The sequence below is a fragment of the Quercus lobata genome, chromosome 6 (assembly GCF_001633185.2).
Source record: "Quercus lobata isolate SW786 chromosome 6, ValleyOak3.0 Primary Assembly, whole genome shotgun sequence".
NCBI lineage: Eukaryota > Viridiplantae > Streptophyta > Magnoliopsida > Fagales > Fagaceae > Quercus > Quercus lobata.
The window spans coordinates 32046964-32065023 of record NC_044909.1 but is presented as its reverse complement, the minus strand read 5'-3'; the positions used below and the strand labels follow the sequence as shown (position 1 = coordinate 32065023).

At 36.3% G+C, this 18060-nt stretch overlaps 1 protein-coding gene across 1 annotated transcript; it reads left to right on the top strand.

Annotated features, from left to right (window-relative positions):
* The first annotated feature begins 5685 nt into the window (after positions 1-5685).
* Positions 5686-17984, top strand: LOC115994739 (developmentally-regulated G-protein 3). Its single transcript, XM_031118974.1, has 10 exons — positions 5686-5900; positions 7091-7144; positions 8891-9067; positions 10905-10976; positions 11436-11495; positions 12899-13008; positions 13710-14009; positions 16645-16836; positions 17345-17396; positions 17527-17984. Exons 1-10 carry the CDS (start codon positions 5859-5861, stop codon positions 17575-17577), a joined length of 1110 nt encoding a protein of 369 aa, XP_030974834.1. The 5' UTR covers positions 5686-5858; the 3' UTR covers positions 17578-17984.
* Positions 17985-18060: the final 76 nt, after the last annotated feature.

Below are 18060 nucleotides of genomic sequence, written 5' to 3'. Positions count from 1 at the left end.
TTATTTGTTGATTATCCCCCAAACATAAAAAACAAAACAAAAAACAAAAAACAAAAAAAAAAAAAAAAACAAAAAATTTACACGGTATCGAGTTTGGTAAACTTGAGTACTGTAGATTTTTTTTTTGCATTGTATTTATAAAAGGTACTCGAGCTTGGTATACTCGAGTATTGTGTTGCATGGTACTCGAGTTTACCAAGCTCGAGTACCACATAATTTTTTTTAATCGTACAAATCCAACTTAGCAGTGCCACGATGGTAGAACTGATGAGGAACTCGAGTTTCTGAAACTCGAGTTCTGGAAAAAGTGGTAGTTTGCCATTTATTTCCAAAACAGTGTTTTTTTGCTAAAAATTTCCAAAAATTTTGGTATTTGGCCATTTTGGCCAAAATATTCCTTTGTTTTACTATTTTAGTGTCAGAGTGGCAAAGAACTACTAATAGAACAATATGAGTTTTTTTTACAAAAAAAGAAAAGAAAAAAAGAACTATATAAATGGTATTTTGGGTGGAGTCAAGGGGGGCAAGTGCCCCCCTCGCCCCCCTCTGGCTAAGCCCCTAACTCAGGGTAAGATCACTGGTTTTCTAGAGTTGTTTTGCAACGAGAGAGAGAGAGAGAGAGAGAGAGAGAGAGAGAGAGAGAGAGAGAGAGAGAGAGAGAGAGAGAGAGAGAGAGAGAGAGAGAGAGAGAGAGAGAGAGAGAGAGAGAGAGAGAGAGAGAGAGAGAGAGAGAGAGAGAGAGAGAGAGTGTGTGTGTGTGTGTACATGCAGTCACTCTCACTTATGTCTTTTCTTTTGATTGCAAATTAAAGCATGTACTTGAGCTGAGGCACAATTTTGAGCACTTTGCTTTATAAACTCGACAAATGCATGTCCATAAATAATAATATTCAAGAAGGTAAATGTTAACAAGCACTGTACGGTGTTTCTTAAGTTTAAATAACATGGATCTCACTTAATAAAAAATTAGATAAATGAAAGGAATTGTATAAAACTGAACCTAAAACCTATAAAATTAACAAATGCTAACAAAATATTGACACAAAGTTTGGTGTTAACCCAACCCATTTAAGAATACTCACCACCATATACATATATGTGAAATGTCTTTGTCTAATAAGTAATGTGTTGTTATTTTCATCAAAGTATAGTATATTATGATTGGATCTTTTTATAGATTTATGAATTTTTACGTAAAGACACTTAATAAGAAATTAGAGTGTGATTGGAAGGCTACTATGAATGATGAACAAACTTGGAGTGCATTTAAAATATAAGACTATTGTATACTTTTGACCCTTAAGGTTTAAAATATGGCGGTTATTGAGTAATCAAGATTCTCTTTTTTATAGATTCTTCAAAGCAAAAGTTTTCCCTCATGGGATGATTTTTGATGTTAAAGAGAATAGAGGGTCCTTTGCGTGAAAGAGTATACTCAAAGGAAGAGACATCTGTTGGGGAGACAAACACCTTGGGGAGCTTCCTTGAGTAATTAATATAACATAACCCAAAAGGTCTAAGCCCTATGGGTATGTGCTCAATTATGTTATATTGACCACTCATTCTTCTTATCTTTATTCAATGTGGGACTTCACTCACACGTGTAACCCAACAATCTCCCCCTCACGTGTGAGTCTGTCTCTTTATGGGTTTCAAGACCTCTTTGTGGGCCATGAACAAGTCCTACTCACTCCTCCTTGCCTAATGGGCTTTTCACTTCATCAACGCGTCATCTATAAGTCTCTCGTATGCCATCCATGGGAACCACGTGTCAACCCCACACCCACATCCATGGGAACCCCATACGTCCATGTCCATGGGAACCTCACACCACACCATTATTTAGCACCACACACGTATAACCCAACAATCTCCCCCTCACGTGTGAGTCTGCCTCTTTATGGGCTTCAAGACCTCTTTGTGGGCCATGAACAAGTCCTAGTCACTACCCTTGCCTAATGGGTTTTTCACTTCATCAGCGCGTCATCTATGGAAAACACGTGTTAACCTCGCACGCACATCCATGGGAACCCCGTACGTCCATGTCCATGGGAATCTCGCACCATACTATTATTTAGCACCATTAGCAATATTCCTCCTTTTTTTTTTTTTTTTTTTTTTTTTTTTTTTTTTTTTTTTTTTTTTCAGGATCTTTGTGTGTGGGCCATTTAGGTTTTCTCTGTCCCCGCTAGGTAGGGATCATGAACACCTCACCACCTTCGCTGCACACCACCATGGGCTCTGATACCACTTGTTGGGGAGACAAACACCTTGGGGAGCTTCCTTGAGTAATTAATACAACATATAAAGACACACTTTAACCCAAAAGACCTAAGTCTAATGGGTATGTGCTCAATTATGTTATATTAACCACTCATTCTTCTCATCTTTATTCAATGTGGGACTTCACTCACACGTGTAACCCAACAATCTCCCCTTCACGTGTGAGTCTGCCTCTTTATGGGTTTCAAGACCTCTTTGCGAGCCATGAACAAGTCCTACTCACTCTCCCTTGCCTAATGGACTTTTCACTTCATCAGTGCGTCATCCATGGGAACCACGTGTCAACCCCACACGCACATCCATGGAACCCCGTACGTCCATGTCCATGGGAACCTCACACCACACCATTATTTAGCATCACACACGTGTAACTCAACAATCTCCCCCTCATGTGTGAGTTTGCCTCTTTATGGGCTTCAAGACCTCTTTGTGGGTCGTGAACAAGTCCTACTCACTCCCCCTTGCCTAATGGGCTTTTCACTTCATTAGCGCGTCATCCTTGGGTCTCTCGTACGCCATCCATGGGAACCTTGTACGTCCATATCCATGAGAACCTCACACCACACCGTTATTTAGCACCATACACGTGTAACCCAACAATCTCTCCCTCACGTGTGAGTTTGCCTCTTTATGGGCTTCAAGACCTCTTTGTGGGCCATGAACAAGTCCTAGTCACTCCCCCTTGCCTAATGGGCTTTTCACTTCATTAGCGCGTCATCCATGGGTCTCTCGTACGCCATCCATGGGAACTCTGTATGTCCATGTCCATGGGAACTTCGCACCATACCATTATTTAGCACCATTAGCAATATTCCTTTGTTGGGTTTTTTTTTTTTTTTTTTTTTTTTTTTTTTTTTTTTTTTTTTTTTTTTTTTCTTCTCCAGGATCTTTGTGTGTAGACCATTTAGGCTTTCTCTATCTCCGCTAGGTAGGGATCATGAATACCTCACCGTAGGGATCATGAACACTTCACCACCTTCGCCGTACACCACCAAGGGCTCTGATACCACTTGTTAGGGTGACAGACACCTTGGGAAGCTTCCTTGAGTAATTAATATAATATATAGAGACACACTTTAACGCAAAAGGCATAAGCCCAATGGGTATGTGCTTAATTATGTTATATTAACCACTCATTCTTCTCATCTTTATTCAATGTGGGACTTCACTCACATGTGTAACTCAACAATCTCCCTCTCACATGTAAGTTTGCCTCTTTATGAGCTTTAAGACCTCTTTGTGGGCCATGAACAAGTCTTACGCACTCCCCCTTGCCTAATGAGTTTTTCACTTCATCAGCACGTCATCCATGGGTCTCTCGTACGCCATCCATGGGAACCACGTGTCAACCCCGCACGCACATCCATGGGAATCACATGTCAACCCCGCATGCACATCCATGAGAACCCCGTACGTCCATGTCTATGGGAACCTCACACCACACCATTATTTAGCACCACACACGTGTAACCTAACAACATCATCAAGAAATGTTTAAGAAGGAGGATTGGGGATGGATCATGTGTTCAAATTGTCAAGACAACTGGCTACCAGAATCTCAGTCAGGAAGAGTACTCTCCCTTGTTGGGGATATTCCTCCTTCTGCTACGGTTTCTACCCTCATTGACCATGACCTGCGTGGTTGGGGAGCCAGTGAAATTGTTAGAAATTTTATGCCCTCTGAATCGGCCATCATCAAAGCTATTCTGCTAAATTTTTTCTATGAGTGCAGATTCTATTTCTTGGCCGGAGACACCTGATGAAATTTATTAAGTTAAATCTGGATACAAACTTATTTTGGAGGAGGACGGCGAAGACGTAGCTGGTGTGGCTACTGCAGAAGTGATGAAGGGTGTTTGGAGCAAAATTTGGAAGCTCAAGGTGCCAAACCATGTTAGAAATTTTCTCTGGTGTGCAAGGAATGATTCTCTACCAACTAAAGCAAATCCATTGAAGAAAAAACTCTTGGATGATTTGTCCCCACTGCAAACTCAGCCCCTAGGATGGCCTTCATGCCCTATGGTCCTGCTCTGAGTTATTAGTTGTGTGGCAAGCTCATTTTGCAGACTTATGGGCTACTACTTTAGGCTGCATTGCCTTCTTGGACGTTATCCAATGTGCCCAACATGATTTGTCATGCTTTGATTTATTTGCTATGACAATTTCTATAATATGGTTGCGAAGGAATAAAATGAGAGTAGGTGAAGATTCCTACCCGTTGACTCGAGTTAGTTCCATGGCCTATGATTAACTTCAGGAATTTCAACAACTCCGTCCCACTCATAGCAGGATTCCTTGAACAGCTCGGTCAGTACGTTGGCACCCTCCTCCACCTAGGTTAGTCAAGGTACATTTTGATGGTACCTTTTTCTCTAGAGAAAACATTGTTGGTCTCAGCATAATAATCCGAAATGATCAAGGATTAGTTATGACAGCTTTATCATAGCAAATTCCATTACTTGCTTCTATAGAGATAGTGGAAGTGTTAGTGGCACGCCGAGCTCTCTTTTTGCTTAGGAGTTGGGTTTTGAGAGTTTGGTGATGGAAGGTGATTCTGAAATCATTATTAATGCTATCTTGGGCGACAGTATGAACTTGTCTGACTATGATCATCTATTGTAGGACATTAAGCTTCTTAGCTCTTCTTTCAAAGATGTTTCTTGAAGGTATCGTGTAGCTTATAGGTTAGCTAGAAGGGCTATTTGTAGTCCTTTTCTTGTTTGGATGGAAGTTGTTTCTCCAGATAATTTTGATGTTTACAACTATAATTTTTGTTTGATTAATGAATAATACCCCCACTTTCTAGGGGCTTCTTCTCAAAAAAGAAAAAAGAAAAAAGAAAAAAAGAAATTGTATTCATTTTAACCTTTTATATTTCTTTTATCTTCATTTTCATATTGGTAATGTTGTCAATTTCTATTAATAATTTGGTGACGTGACATTATATAGGTGGTGTCTTAATCAGCGCCACTTTTTATGGCAGCACATAATAGTTTGAATACCCAACAAAAAATGGGCAGGAGGGTCAATATGATTTTCATTTGTACACCAAATTGGTCCACAAATCTTCAATACTTCTATTTATATAAGTGATGATAGTTGGGTTAGTACAAATTTTAATAGATAAATATTTTTAAAATAAAATATGAAAATTTATATATATATGTTAACAGTTAATTTAATACAAATCTTACTCATTAAAAAAATTCATATTCCATTAGCGTATCATATTATCAATACTTTTCATTACATTGATCTGCTTTCTTTAGAGGTTGAAAGGAAAGTTGGGCCTATTGGGCTTTCGGCTTTCCCCTTAGTGGGCTATAGACCTCGAGGTCCAAGACTTGTTGGGCCAGACCAGTCAGTACTCAAGGGCCACATATGCAATTTCTATCACCTCGCCAATTTCATTACGCACCAAGAAAAGAAAACTCTGCCTCCATTTTTTCTAGTACCTTCTTCTTCAGCCTCTCTCTCTCTCTCTGCGAAGAAGAACCACTTCATAGTTCATAACTGTCACAGCCCAATCTCTCTCTCTCTCTCTCTCTCTCTCTCTACGCTTCTCTGCTTCAACAATGTCGACGGTTATGCAGAAAATCAAAGACATCGAAGATGAGGTATTCATTTATTTCCTATAGCTTACGCACTTTCTAGTTTTTAAATTTTGTGAAGTGAAACCCTAGCAGCGCCTTGATTTGGTTCTGTTTGGTTACGGAGAAATCAGAGGAAATATAGGCAAAAAAGGAAAACATAAAACAAAAAATTGAGTTCATTTATTTATTTGATGGCTATTCGTAGTTTAGATTTCAACTTTACATTTAAGCGGTTGTGTTAAATTTTTATGTCAGTGGTTAGAATCCGTTTGGTTGCTGAGAAAACGGAGGAAAATGAAGGAAATCATAATTATGAGTCTCCGTTTTAAACTATGTTTTTCATATTATTCAAAAAAATGGAAAAAGGGATTAGAGAAGAAAATTAAGTTCCATATTTTAGTTTCTGATATGTCCAAAATAATTAGCAATAATAAGAATCAATCTTCTTCTTCTTTTTTGGTTGTTGGGTCAAGTTTATAATTTTCCTGTACTTCATGTTCTCAGAAATGCAATTGGAGAGTCATGTTATGTCATTTTCTTTCCATAAGTATCGAATTAATGTTGAATATATAAGTGAATGAAAGAATGGTGGCCCTAACCTATTTTATGGAAACTCAACGTCCTTCATTGTCTCTCCCAAGTTCCATCAAATACACCAAAAATAAGCAAAGTGAAAGGACTCTAAATTATACCACATTTGCAATCTCCATGTCTTGAGCTAACGACCAAACAACCAATTCATTGCTGAATTTGAAACAAAGAAAAGTACGGAGACTGTAAAATCCCTTGCAATGGATGAATAAACACAATAATTTCTCAGTTTTCTTTTTGAGTGCATTTGGAACACGGAGATTAGGGGAGAGGAGAGGGGAAGGTGGCTGGAATGGACTAATTTGAGTATATTTTGGCCATCTTCCCTTTTCCTCGTATTCCTCCATCTAAACACAAGTCTGTAATAATAATTTAGCTCTTAGTAAGATTCTAGACTTTTGGGTGAATAGAGAGTTGATCTTTATGTTGTTTAGGGTATACTTGTGACATTTTTTTATTATTGGTAATTAAACACGCACCTGATGAGTCTTGAACCCACAACCTCACGAGATCCTTTGCTTTTACAATGAGTGAAGGTCGCATTTGAGCTTGAGCTCATTGGCATACATGTGTGATTTTTTTGATTAACTAATATATGAACATGGTTTTTGTGTTCATTGCAGATGGCAAAAACTCAAAAGAACAAGGCTACTGCTCATCACCTGGGATTGCTCAAGGTAGATATTTTTGGATGCCATAATAATAATTTTTTTTTTGATGAGTAAGAATGATATATAAACAAAACCCATAATAATTTTTCATCAGAAGACTGAAGATTCATGTTTTCATTATCACTTCTTTCTTATATTAAAATTTTCTGTGTCATAAATGTGGAAAATGGAATGAAGAATCATCTTTCCTCATTGTCCCATCATTGATACTATTTTTATTATACACTAATCATGACACGCCACCTCAATAGTTGTGAAAATTCTTGTATTACTTAACTTATTGAAGTTGAATAGGGTCGACATTTTATAAGCACTTTAAAATGTTTAGCACTGGATAAGCTCTCTATACTGGCTTGGGAATTGTGCTATGTGAAATTAGAAGTCTAGGCTAAATATTATCATGTGCCTAATGTATGTAGTCCGAAGGAAATTGTGTTCGCTTTGTTTGATTTGAAAGCAGATTCTAATCCAAAACTATAGTGATTATTTTTATTTTTTTTACTTAAAATCATTTGCTAATGGACATATTTTAATACATCATGTGAAATGATTTTGCGATCATTAGAATATAGATCTCCTTGGTATGTGTGTAAAAACTCATATTTGGTCTAAGACTTTCTCTTGAAGGTTGTTTGATTGGATAGGTTTGTTACTTTGTTTACATCATGTAGACAGTTCTGGTTAAAAAAAAAAGGTTGAAGCAGATAGTGAAAACATTATCTCTACACTATTATTGTTTGAAATGTTTTCAAAATCTATTAGGTATGAACTGATCATTTGATGCATACACTTTTTTTTTTCCGCCTTTTAAATTTATCAACTCTGAGCTTTTGATGTTTTATTATCGTTTTGTTTCTCTATATACATTTTTTTAAGCTTCAATTGAAGTTTTTATTCACTTTGGTTTGTATCACTTCTTTTTTGGTGGGTACACTTGGATAAGTGAATTATCTACTACAATGTAAAGCACTTCATAGTTGTTGTTACCTTGAGGAAAAAAAATAAAAAACAAAACTACCATGTTGAATATATTCATTTAAGGCAGTATGTTGCAACTGCATAGTGCACTTGTCATAATCTGATTTCTCCTTTGTCTTGCTTCTTGTTACACTAGCTCTGTAACCATGCTGATTTATCATTATGGCTTCTCATTGCGTCAAATAAAGGGTTGGAATGTGCTTAAATTCCATTCATACATGCACATAAAACTCAAATGGTGCGGTCCTTCCCCTACATAATGGGGTGGAGGGCATTGTATTGGGTTTAAAACCCATAGGATGCACATGTAACTTACTAATCTCTATGCGCGCATGTGTGTATGTATGAAGTTGAGTCACAATGTATTAATTTAATAATTTTATCATGTAAAAGGCACTGATACGATAATGTCCCTTGTTCCTCTTACTTTCCATGTAGTGCTTTACATGCACATTTTTGGATATAAACACATGGGTCCTTTGCTACACGAGTAGACTAGACTACTCTCAAGCATTCATCTGTGACATGTCTCAATCAGAGTTAAATTTCATGCAGTTTTTACCAATATTTTAATTTTCTTGCATCCGAGATTCCCCAGTATTAGTTTAGCCAGAAATTATGGTCATCATTTGTTGTTAAAGTTTATTGTATGCGGATTTGCATGCTGATTCCATGGTTCTTTCACATTTTATAGTTAAGTTTCTAGAATTCTTTTTTTCGTTGTTATATTTTTTGACAGAACTGATCTATATGTTAGTGATTATGCATTACTAGGCTAAGCTTGCAAAACTACGGAGGGAACTCCTTGCGCCTCCCTCAAAGGGAGGTGGTGGTGGTGCTGGTGAAGGATTTGATGTAACTAAAAGTGGAGATGCAAGAGTTGGTCTAGTGGGTTTCCCTTCAGTAGGGAAATCTACACTGTTAAATAAATTGACAGGGACCTTTTCAGAGGTAAGTGGTTTTTTCCCCAACTCATAATGTTTCATCCTTTTGGCCGTTCTGCAGTATGGAACAGATCGCTTTGTGTTATAATTTTTTTAGGTGTACATTATAATGGCTCCTAAACAATTATGTTCATACTTAAGCAATGGGATGGGAATTTTGGCTGGTCGCAAAATCTCTGGCTAACCTTGTCCAAAATAAGAAAAGAAGAATTCTCCAGTTAACTTCGCATAAGGATTCATATGATGGGTACTTGGTTTAAAAGCCAGAAATCTCATTTATTTTGGAAGTTGACAACCACAGTACCACTGATACAAGGATTAAACTGTAGATTGAATATTTTACTTGACAGTTGATTACATAGGTGTTTTGAGTGTAACTCCTGCTGTTGTTCTTTGAATTATGTTTCAAATGAAAAAGATGAAAAAGCTGCTTTTGGTAATTGTTGGATACTTTTTTCTTGATATATAATTAACTTCATTGGAAAAAAAAGAATACAAATCCAAGCACACCGACAGTCTGCAAAAGAAACAAAAAAACACATAAAAAACTAGGACTCAAGAAAAGAACATCTATCGATCAAATCCAAACAAATAATTAAAAGTGAAAACACCCGTTGCATTGGTCCATTCAAATAAGGTACGGGAAAATGTAGAGCTCAAGGTCCTGGATCGATCCTTCATGCCCTTCAAAGGTCTGAGCATTTCTCTCTCGCCAAGTACCCCACATAAGGCAGTGGGGGATCATGTTCCAAATCACTACATTTCTCTGCCTGCTAAACTTGCCTGGCCAACTATCTAGCAGGCTAGCAGCTCCACAACACCTCTTGGCATAACCCAATAAACCCCAAAAAGTGAAAACACCATATTCCACACCACTATAGCAACCAAGCAATGTAAGAGTAAATGATTATTAGACTCCCCAGCCCTTTTGCACATGCAACACCAATCTAGGACTTCAATTTTTCGCCTTCATAGATTTTCAATAGTTATAATTTTTCCCCACGCCACTGTCCACAGAAAGAAACTAACTTTTGTTGCACATTTGGTTTTCACACAGTTTTCCATGGAAAGGAAATATGTGAGCTGGAGTGTAAAGCCTTGTAATAGGAGTGAACATCAAACATCTCTCAGGATGAAAGTCTCCAGCAAAACTTGTCCATTCTGTCACCTCCATCTCCTTGGACATCATTTTTTTATGAACTTTATGCTACGACTTAATGAATTATATTCCAGTTCTGACGTAAAAAATAAAGATAAAAATTTTTCCCGACAAATGTATGTGAGCTTAGAATGAGGTTGAAGTTTTTAAAGAATGGACAATAGAATGGATGCACAATCACCTCATGTAACAAGAAAAATGTGGCTGTTTGGAAATGCATAACTACAAATATCATTGTGTATGAAGTATTTACTTTGCAAGCAAGCAACTTATAGGCTCTAACAATCTGTCTAGGTGGATGTCTTAGCACATTTATTTTATTTTCCTTTCACTGTGGAATCTGTTATTGTTGTCATTGGTACCTTTGGCTTCTGTTTTGAAATGCAGCAAGCAAAATATGGCTATTTGGAATTGTATAAATACAAATATCATTGTGTATGAAGTAAATCTTGTGCAAGCAAGCAGCTTGTTGACTCTAAACATCTGTCTTGGTGGATGTCCTAGCATGTTAATTATGTGTACATTCTTTTCACTGTGGAATATGTTTATTGTTATTTTTTGTTTCCTTCTGCTTCTGTTCGCAAAGGGGGAAGAGGGGTAATGATGAAAACTGTGTATTATGAAAGCTTCTTGTAGGTTATTTCCATAGTTTCTCTTAAGGTCATGTGTTTTTTATGGTTTACAGGTTGCTTCCTATGAATTTACTACCTTAACTTGCATCCCAGGTGTGATTGTGTATAGAGGAGCTAAAATTCAGGTAAGCATGGATGTTTCTGTTTTTTCAGTGCAATCTTATCTGTTGGCTTTGTTTAATTATTGCTCTATGCTCTGAATGGTTTTATCTCATTTAAAAAGCAACCACCTCTGTGTGTGCAGTGTTGCACATTATTGAGGGGAGATTGGGCTTCTTTCTTCCCCCACCCTTACACCTCCTTTTGTTTTTCTCTTAAATAGTTGTAAAAAATTTAATTCTTAAAGTTGTGATAGATTAGATTTCTCTCAAATTGTGATTCCAATTTGTCCTTCCCAGCTTATTGTGAGATCATTCTGAAGGTTTACAGAAATTTAATTTTTACTAGATACTGCAAGATCCCTTTGATGAGTGAAGTCTTACTGGATTTTTTTTTTCCTTCACACACTTGCACTTCCAATGTTTATTTGTGAGACAGTCTCTCTCTCCTATTAATTATTAATTTATTTTTATTTTGATTGGCAGTTGTTGGATCTCCCTGGAATTATTGAGGGTGCTAAGGATGGAAAGGGTAGAGGAAGGCAGGTAAGACATCTTCCCCTAACTTGGTTGTCTGTTTTGGGGCATATTGATCTATGAAAGATGTAATTAGCATATGTCTTTCCTCAAAGGGAAGAAATGGGAAATCAAATGCCTTTAAAATTGGAAGTTTCTATTTCAGTTTTTGAGGCTAGAAGCCCTATGCTTGTTGTAATTTGATAAATGAAAAGTGTTATAGTTGTCCTGGACAGCAGGAAACTTGGGTATGGCTATAGGATATGTGTTGGACATGCTTGCTATTGGTCCTTGATGTGAACTTGACCAATGTGTCCTACAATGTAAATAAGGAATGAGCTTGCACTGCATGAAAAGTCTGTCAGGATATTTTCCCTATCTGTTGTCATATATTTGCATGTTCCTGATCCCAGGGTCAGTCCGGAAACTGATATTGACAGTTATATGTCATGATGATATTTAAAGTTTGGTCTTTAATTTAAGTTAGTAGTATACCCGTCAGGGTGCAGCCTAGTGGTTGGAGGCTTGGATGAGTTGTAGACCTAGACATCTTGGGTTTGATCCCCACTAGGAGTTTCCCTAGATTACCTAATACACGGTTTTGGCGGGTGGGGTCGTGTATTCGTAGTTTACTTTCTGTGTCCAAAGGGCCCTGCCTTTGTGTTACAACCTTGATCAGAGAGGTTTGGGAGACACTTGGTGAGGTTCCACATCATAAAATAAAAAATAAAAATTCAAGTTATTAGTGCATTTAACACCAATTCTTGAAAGAACAGAAGTTGGACCTGTTTGATGACTTAACTTCATCATTGCATCCCAAAATTTGCGGGTAACAGAAATCTGATAGATAGACACATGCCAATCTCCAGACCTTCCATGCACGGCAACTGCTATTAAGAAACATGGCTTAGTTTTTCTTCTTTCTTTTTGATTGTGGGTTGAAAGCCCTGTGGAATAGGGTAATACTTATACGGTTATACCTATATAGAGGAATGGGTTCAAGAATGCCCGTATCATCTATGAACTTGATGCATAACTTTTTCTTTGAATTTTTGACATCTGGTACGAAATATTGCAGATATTGTTTCTACAAGGATACTGCGTGTTCTATTACTGATCAAACAAAAATAAGGATGCTAAGTCTTGGTTGTTTATATTCAACTTGAATGAATTTTTCAGAGATAGCTAGTATATCTTTAGTATACTTGTGTTTCTGCAAAGTTTTTTTTTTTTTTTTTTTTTGCCCCCTATCTCTGTATTACTATTGGGGCTTTGATGCTGTAAAATGGTGGTTTTATTATATAAGTCATATTATTTAAGGCTTAATTAGGTGCACAATTTATTTGGCATGGTGTTAAATGCTTCTAATGCATATATATTCTTCATATGCCCATGAAATTAGATCTTCTATTGAACTGTCATTGCAAATGCAGGTTATTAGCACTGCTAGAACATGCAATTGCATTTTAATTGTTCTCGATGCAATAAAGCCAATAACTCACAAACGTCTGATAGAGAAAGAGCTTGAGGGATTTGGCATAAGGTAATATGTGTGTGGTTATAATTTCTGTCTTTGTACAGTTACTCTGTTTGTTATTCTAGCAAATGTGTGGTCTAGTTTCTACCTTCACGTGGTCTAACAAATGGATTATTATCACTCTATAACATGAACTTATGGAATAAGTTATTTAGACTGAGGTGTTATCATCCCTTACAGTATTCTTCTGCCTTCAAAGCTTGTTACTCAGGCACAAAGTGACAGTGAACTTGATACATGCCTTTCAGTCCAGAAAACAATATTTCTGTGGGTGTATGATGTAGGAGAGGAGTCGATCTGAGAAATGCTGCCCTCAACTCTAATACATGGTGGGCTAGACATTACCACATATTGTTGTTTGTAATTTTGTAAAGGTGGAAGGGATACTTAGTGCTAGTTGATTGAAACAGGATATTATCATTATGATGATTTGGAGTGTATAGGTACACTACTTGATGAAATTTATTCAATTGTCTAGTGGTAATATACTTCAGTGTATTAATTTTTATCTGTGTATCATCTTGGATGCTGTTCTCTTTATTGATTTATGAACTCTGCTGCTTCCTACATTTCACTTTGTATAGCACAGTGCTTCTGAGTTGCATTTCCATTACTTATTTGCTTCATGGAAATTGCTTACATATTTTCTCTTCCTCATTCTTTTTTTTAGTTCTTTGGATTTTTTTTTAAATATATTTTTAATACAGGTTAAACAAGGAACCACCTAACCTGACTTTCAGAAAGAAAGATAAGGGTGGAATTAACTTTACCTCAACAGTTGCCAACACACATCTGGACCTTGAAACTGTGAAGGCAATATGTAGTGAATACAGAATTCATAATGCTGATATTACTCTTAGGTTTGATGCAACTGCAGATGACCTTATAGATGTCATCGAAGGCAGTAGAATATATATGCCTTGCATCTATGTTGTGAACAAGATTGATCAGATTACTCTGGAAGAGCTGGAGATTTTGGATAAACTTCCTCACTACTGTCCAATCAGGTATGGTTTTCTCCATATTGAAAGTTTCTCATTATTTAAATCCTTCTCTTGCCTTTTACATCCCCCTTCCTGATTTCATTTTGAGTGTCTCATAAGATATTTAATTGAGGGTTTTTTTTTTTTTTGTTTGTTTGTTTGTGGGTTTAGTGTATAATTTTTCACTCATTCTAATTTGAGACTTGCACGTTTTCTTACAAAAATTGCGCATTTTAGAACTTCTAATACGGCTAGGAGTGTCCTAAGGCTTGCTCCAAAAAATAAACATCGAAATAATTGAAACCATATGTTCATGAGTGGATTTGTTCATTTTTTGTAGCTAGCCTTATGACACTTTTGATCGTATTAGTAGAGTTTTAAATGCACAATATTTGTGGAAAAACGTGTAAACCTCAAATTAAAATGAGTGAAAAATTATGACACTAAACCAAAAAAAAAAAAAAAAAAAGAGCCTCATAAATTTATGCAATTGCTAACCACCAAAATAGTTAAAAGTGTAATGAAACCTAGCACCAAAAAAAAAAAAAAACTTTGATATTATTGAAGTCATTGTGTGGGTACTTTTACTTACAGACCTAAGAAAGTAAATTGCATTTAGCATAAATTTTTGCAAAGTTTATAAATAGAAATAAAAAAGAATACTATCAAAAAAAAATTCAAAATAGATATAGGACTACTAATCTACTATTGTTTGTCTTTCACTCTATCTTTTGATATATCTGATTAAAGTTCATCTGTTCATAATAAGATAAGGAAGACATAGCATCCATACACACACCAAAAAAAAAGCCTTCCCATTCCAGATCAACCATGAATCTCTTGGCTTATGGATAAATGTATTTGATGATTGATGGTGCTAGACCATATGATCTAAAGATCTAACTATTTCGCAAGCCCATAAAGTCTTAAAGATTTTATGGCGCAAGACCTCCATAGTTTTTGAAGTCCAACCTATTGATTTGAAGACCGTGAAGTGTAGATTCGAAGTCCCATCGAAGACTCCAGTGCAGTGGTGAGGGGACAAAGGTCATCATTAATAGGTATATGATGAACTTAACTGAGTAACCCATCTTCAGCAAAAACCAATAATAGTTAGCAACCGTTTGGTTTTTTGAAAAACAAATAATGTGTTCTGGACCTTTTGGTTTGTCCGGTGCAGAGACCAAGAGAGAAAAATTGATGCATTCTCTAGAATCTCTTCCACTACATGAGTGGAGGAAGTACTTCTCAAACAGACGTTGTCTCAGTAAAGAAGGATCTCAAACTCTCAACCTCACTGTCCAGCTTTCTCCAACAATTCATCTGTTCCTTCGCAATCCTTCTGGACTTCCTCAACTCGTGGTGTTTGTTTGAGGAGCCTTTATTTCACCCATCGTAAACGAAAATTTATGCACACTTCTGTCTCTGCAAATCCAAAAAGAAATGATAATAAAATATTTTATTTACTATTTTATAAGAAAAATAAAAGAAAGCCAACGAACAAATTATAACTTTAAACCGTGACAGAGGCACATAACCTATAACACAGGAAAGGGGAAAAAGTTAATAAAAGGCATTGAATAGGTGAGGTAGTAACTGTTTGCAATTTTTGTAGTTTTCCGAACAAAATGGTAGTGGGTAGTTTCTGAAGTAGTAAAAGACGTGAAGAGTGGAGTTATTCAGTGCAGTTTTTGGGTATGAAATATTTTATATACCCTTGTCTCAAATTTTAGAAGTGAAATACGGTAAAATATATTGAAGGGTTATCTGTGTCATTTCATAAAAGAATTACTAACTTTAGGGGTATTTTAGGGAGTTGAAAAGGCAATAACTAACTTTCTGAATCCTCTTAATATATAGAGATGAGTTTGCTGAAATGTACTTTTTGATAGGTAGATACAAATCATTCACCCAAACGGGATTGAACCCATTTGACTTCAGATTCCATCCCTTGGACATGGTTTTGTTGAGAATTGGCTTCCTTATCTCATATTTCAATTCTCTTTTTCTCTCCAAACAACTGGAAATTGCGTCCATAATTCCATTTAAAAAAAATTTGAGCTGAGGAACTGTTTTATGTACTAAGAGTGAAGACATTATATATCATATATCATTTCCCACTTTGTTTACTAGGTTTCTATTCATGCAAGATTTCTCCAAAATTTCCATATTTAACAGCAGAATGTAAAAAGTTATATTGGGAAAAATTAGTAGGTTGCAGACTTGCAGTGTACTCAATAAAGCATAGGCGGTATCCAAATTTACTGCCTTTTTCCTAGTAGAAAAATGTTTTGCAGTTCATGTTGTGTGAAAACATCAATAAATTGTATGTCTTGGGTTTGAACTACCTTAAGGTTTTCAAGTAAACATGTAGTCATGAGTCCTTTTTGACTTGTCCTCAGATGTCATTCTCTGTTTCTGATTTTCCTCGGTGGCATCAGTCTGTTTTATACCCACTTTGTCCCCACACCCCCCCCCACCCCCCCCAAACAGAAAAAAATTTGCCAATGCCTGTTTATCTTGGTTCATAAGTTACATTTATGAACTCATTTATTTAGTGGTCAGTTGTTATTATTACAGTCGATCCCAAAGCTTTGTTGTTGTTTTTATTATTGTTATTATTATCATTATTTGGGTTTTTTGCCATCACTATCTGCAGTGCGCACCTGGAATGGAATCTTGATGGCTTGCTGGAGAAGATATGGGAATATCTTAATTTGACTCGCATATACACAAAACCTAAAGGGATGAATCCTGACTATGAAGATCCTGTAATCCTGTCATCTAAACATAAAACAGTTGAGGACTTCTGTGAACGAATCCACAAGGATATGGTTAAACAATTTAAGTAGTAAGTACCCCTACAGATTTTCATGCTTTCACTGGTTTTAACTTCTCCTATCCTAAAAAAGGGTCTTAACTTCTTTTGAAATGTAAAATGTGAGAGCATAAGAAAGCCGATTTAGGAACTTCTCTGCACCCTTCATAATTAGGTGCTATGAATGCTTCCTTTCCAAAAAAATGGATATAGCTTTAGACTGAATAAGACAATATCCCACTGCTTGTATTTTAGTATTACTATTGCCATTGAAACAAGCGATAGGGGTGGGATGGCTAGCCAACTTATTTTCTGCAGTCACTCCCAAGTTGCTACATAAAACTAATTAGAATTTCTTTAATTTTTGATCAGTCATTTTTATAAAAAAATTCTGTTTTTCATTGTAATCATCTACCTGAAACTTTCTTCATTCTGTTTTTTTTTTTTCTTTTATTTTGCTTGAGTATCGTCTTTTTGTTTAATGGTTTTTTCTTCATCATCTTGACTGTGCAATGATAGCTTACTCTGGCTTTGTGTACAGTGCTTTGGTATGGGGGTCAAGTGCGAAACACAAGCCCCAAAGGGTTGGCAAGGTTTATTCAATAACCTTCTCTGTGCTCAGTTTCAGATGTTACATTTTTCTTTAATTGTGAAATTTTTTTCCTCTTGATCCATTTAATTTTCATGCGCTGACTGAGTACATGTATGGTTCTTCCATGCCAGGAGCATGAGCTTGAGGATGAGGATGTTGTTCAGATAATCAAGAAGGTGTAACTGTAGAGACACTATAGTCCTGGAACAGCTTCTCAATGTCTGTTAGGAAGCTACCTTTGAAAGAAATTTTCAGCAGTGAGGCTCTTGTTATGAGATTTATCTTCAATCGTGCCTAGTTTGCTAGACCTAAGGATTCTATGTCTTCTGCCTTTTCATTCAAATTAGGTAGAACAAGGGGGAGCTTGATTTGTAATTAAGCTTTTTTTGTGGTGGTCAAGCTTTGTTTGTAGTGGTTTTGCCTATTGCTTGGTTGTATGGGACTGAGCATGGAATCTATTAAAGAAACGGACTACATAGAACAGATGGAAGTTATAACTTAAAATAACTTCACTAAATCTTGGTGTATTCGAGACTTTACATGTGCTTTTAATTTTGAGATTATTTGGAGGTTTTAAATTCACTATTAACTCATGTCCAAGGATTCCATATCTTGATCTTCAACACAAAATGTCCTTTGAGAGCAAGGGTTGAACTGTATGCTAA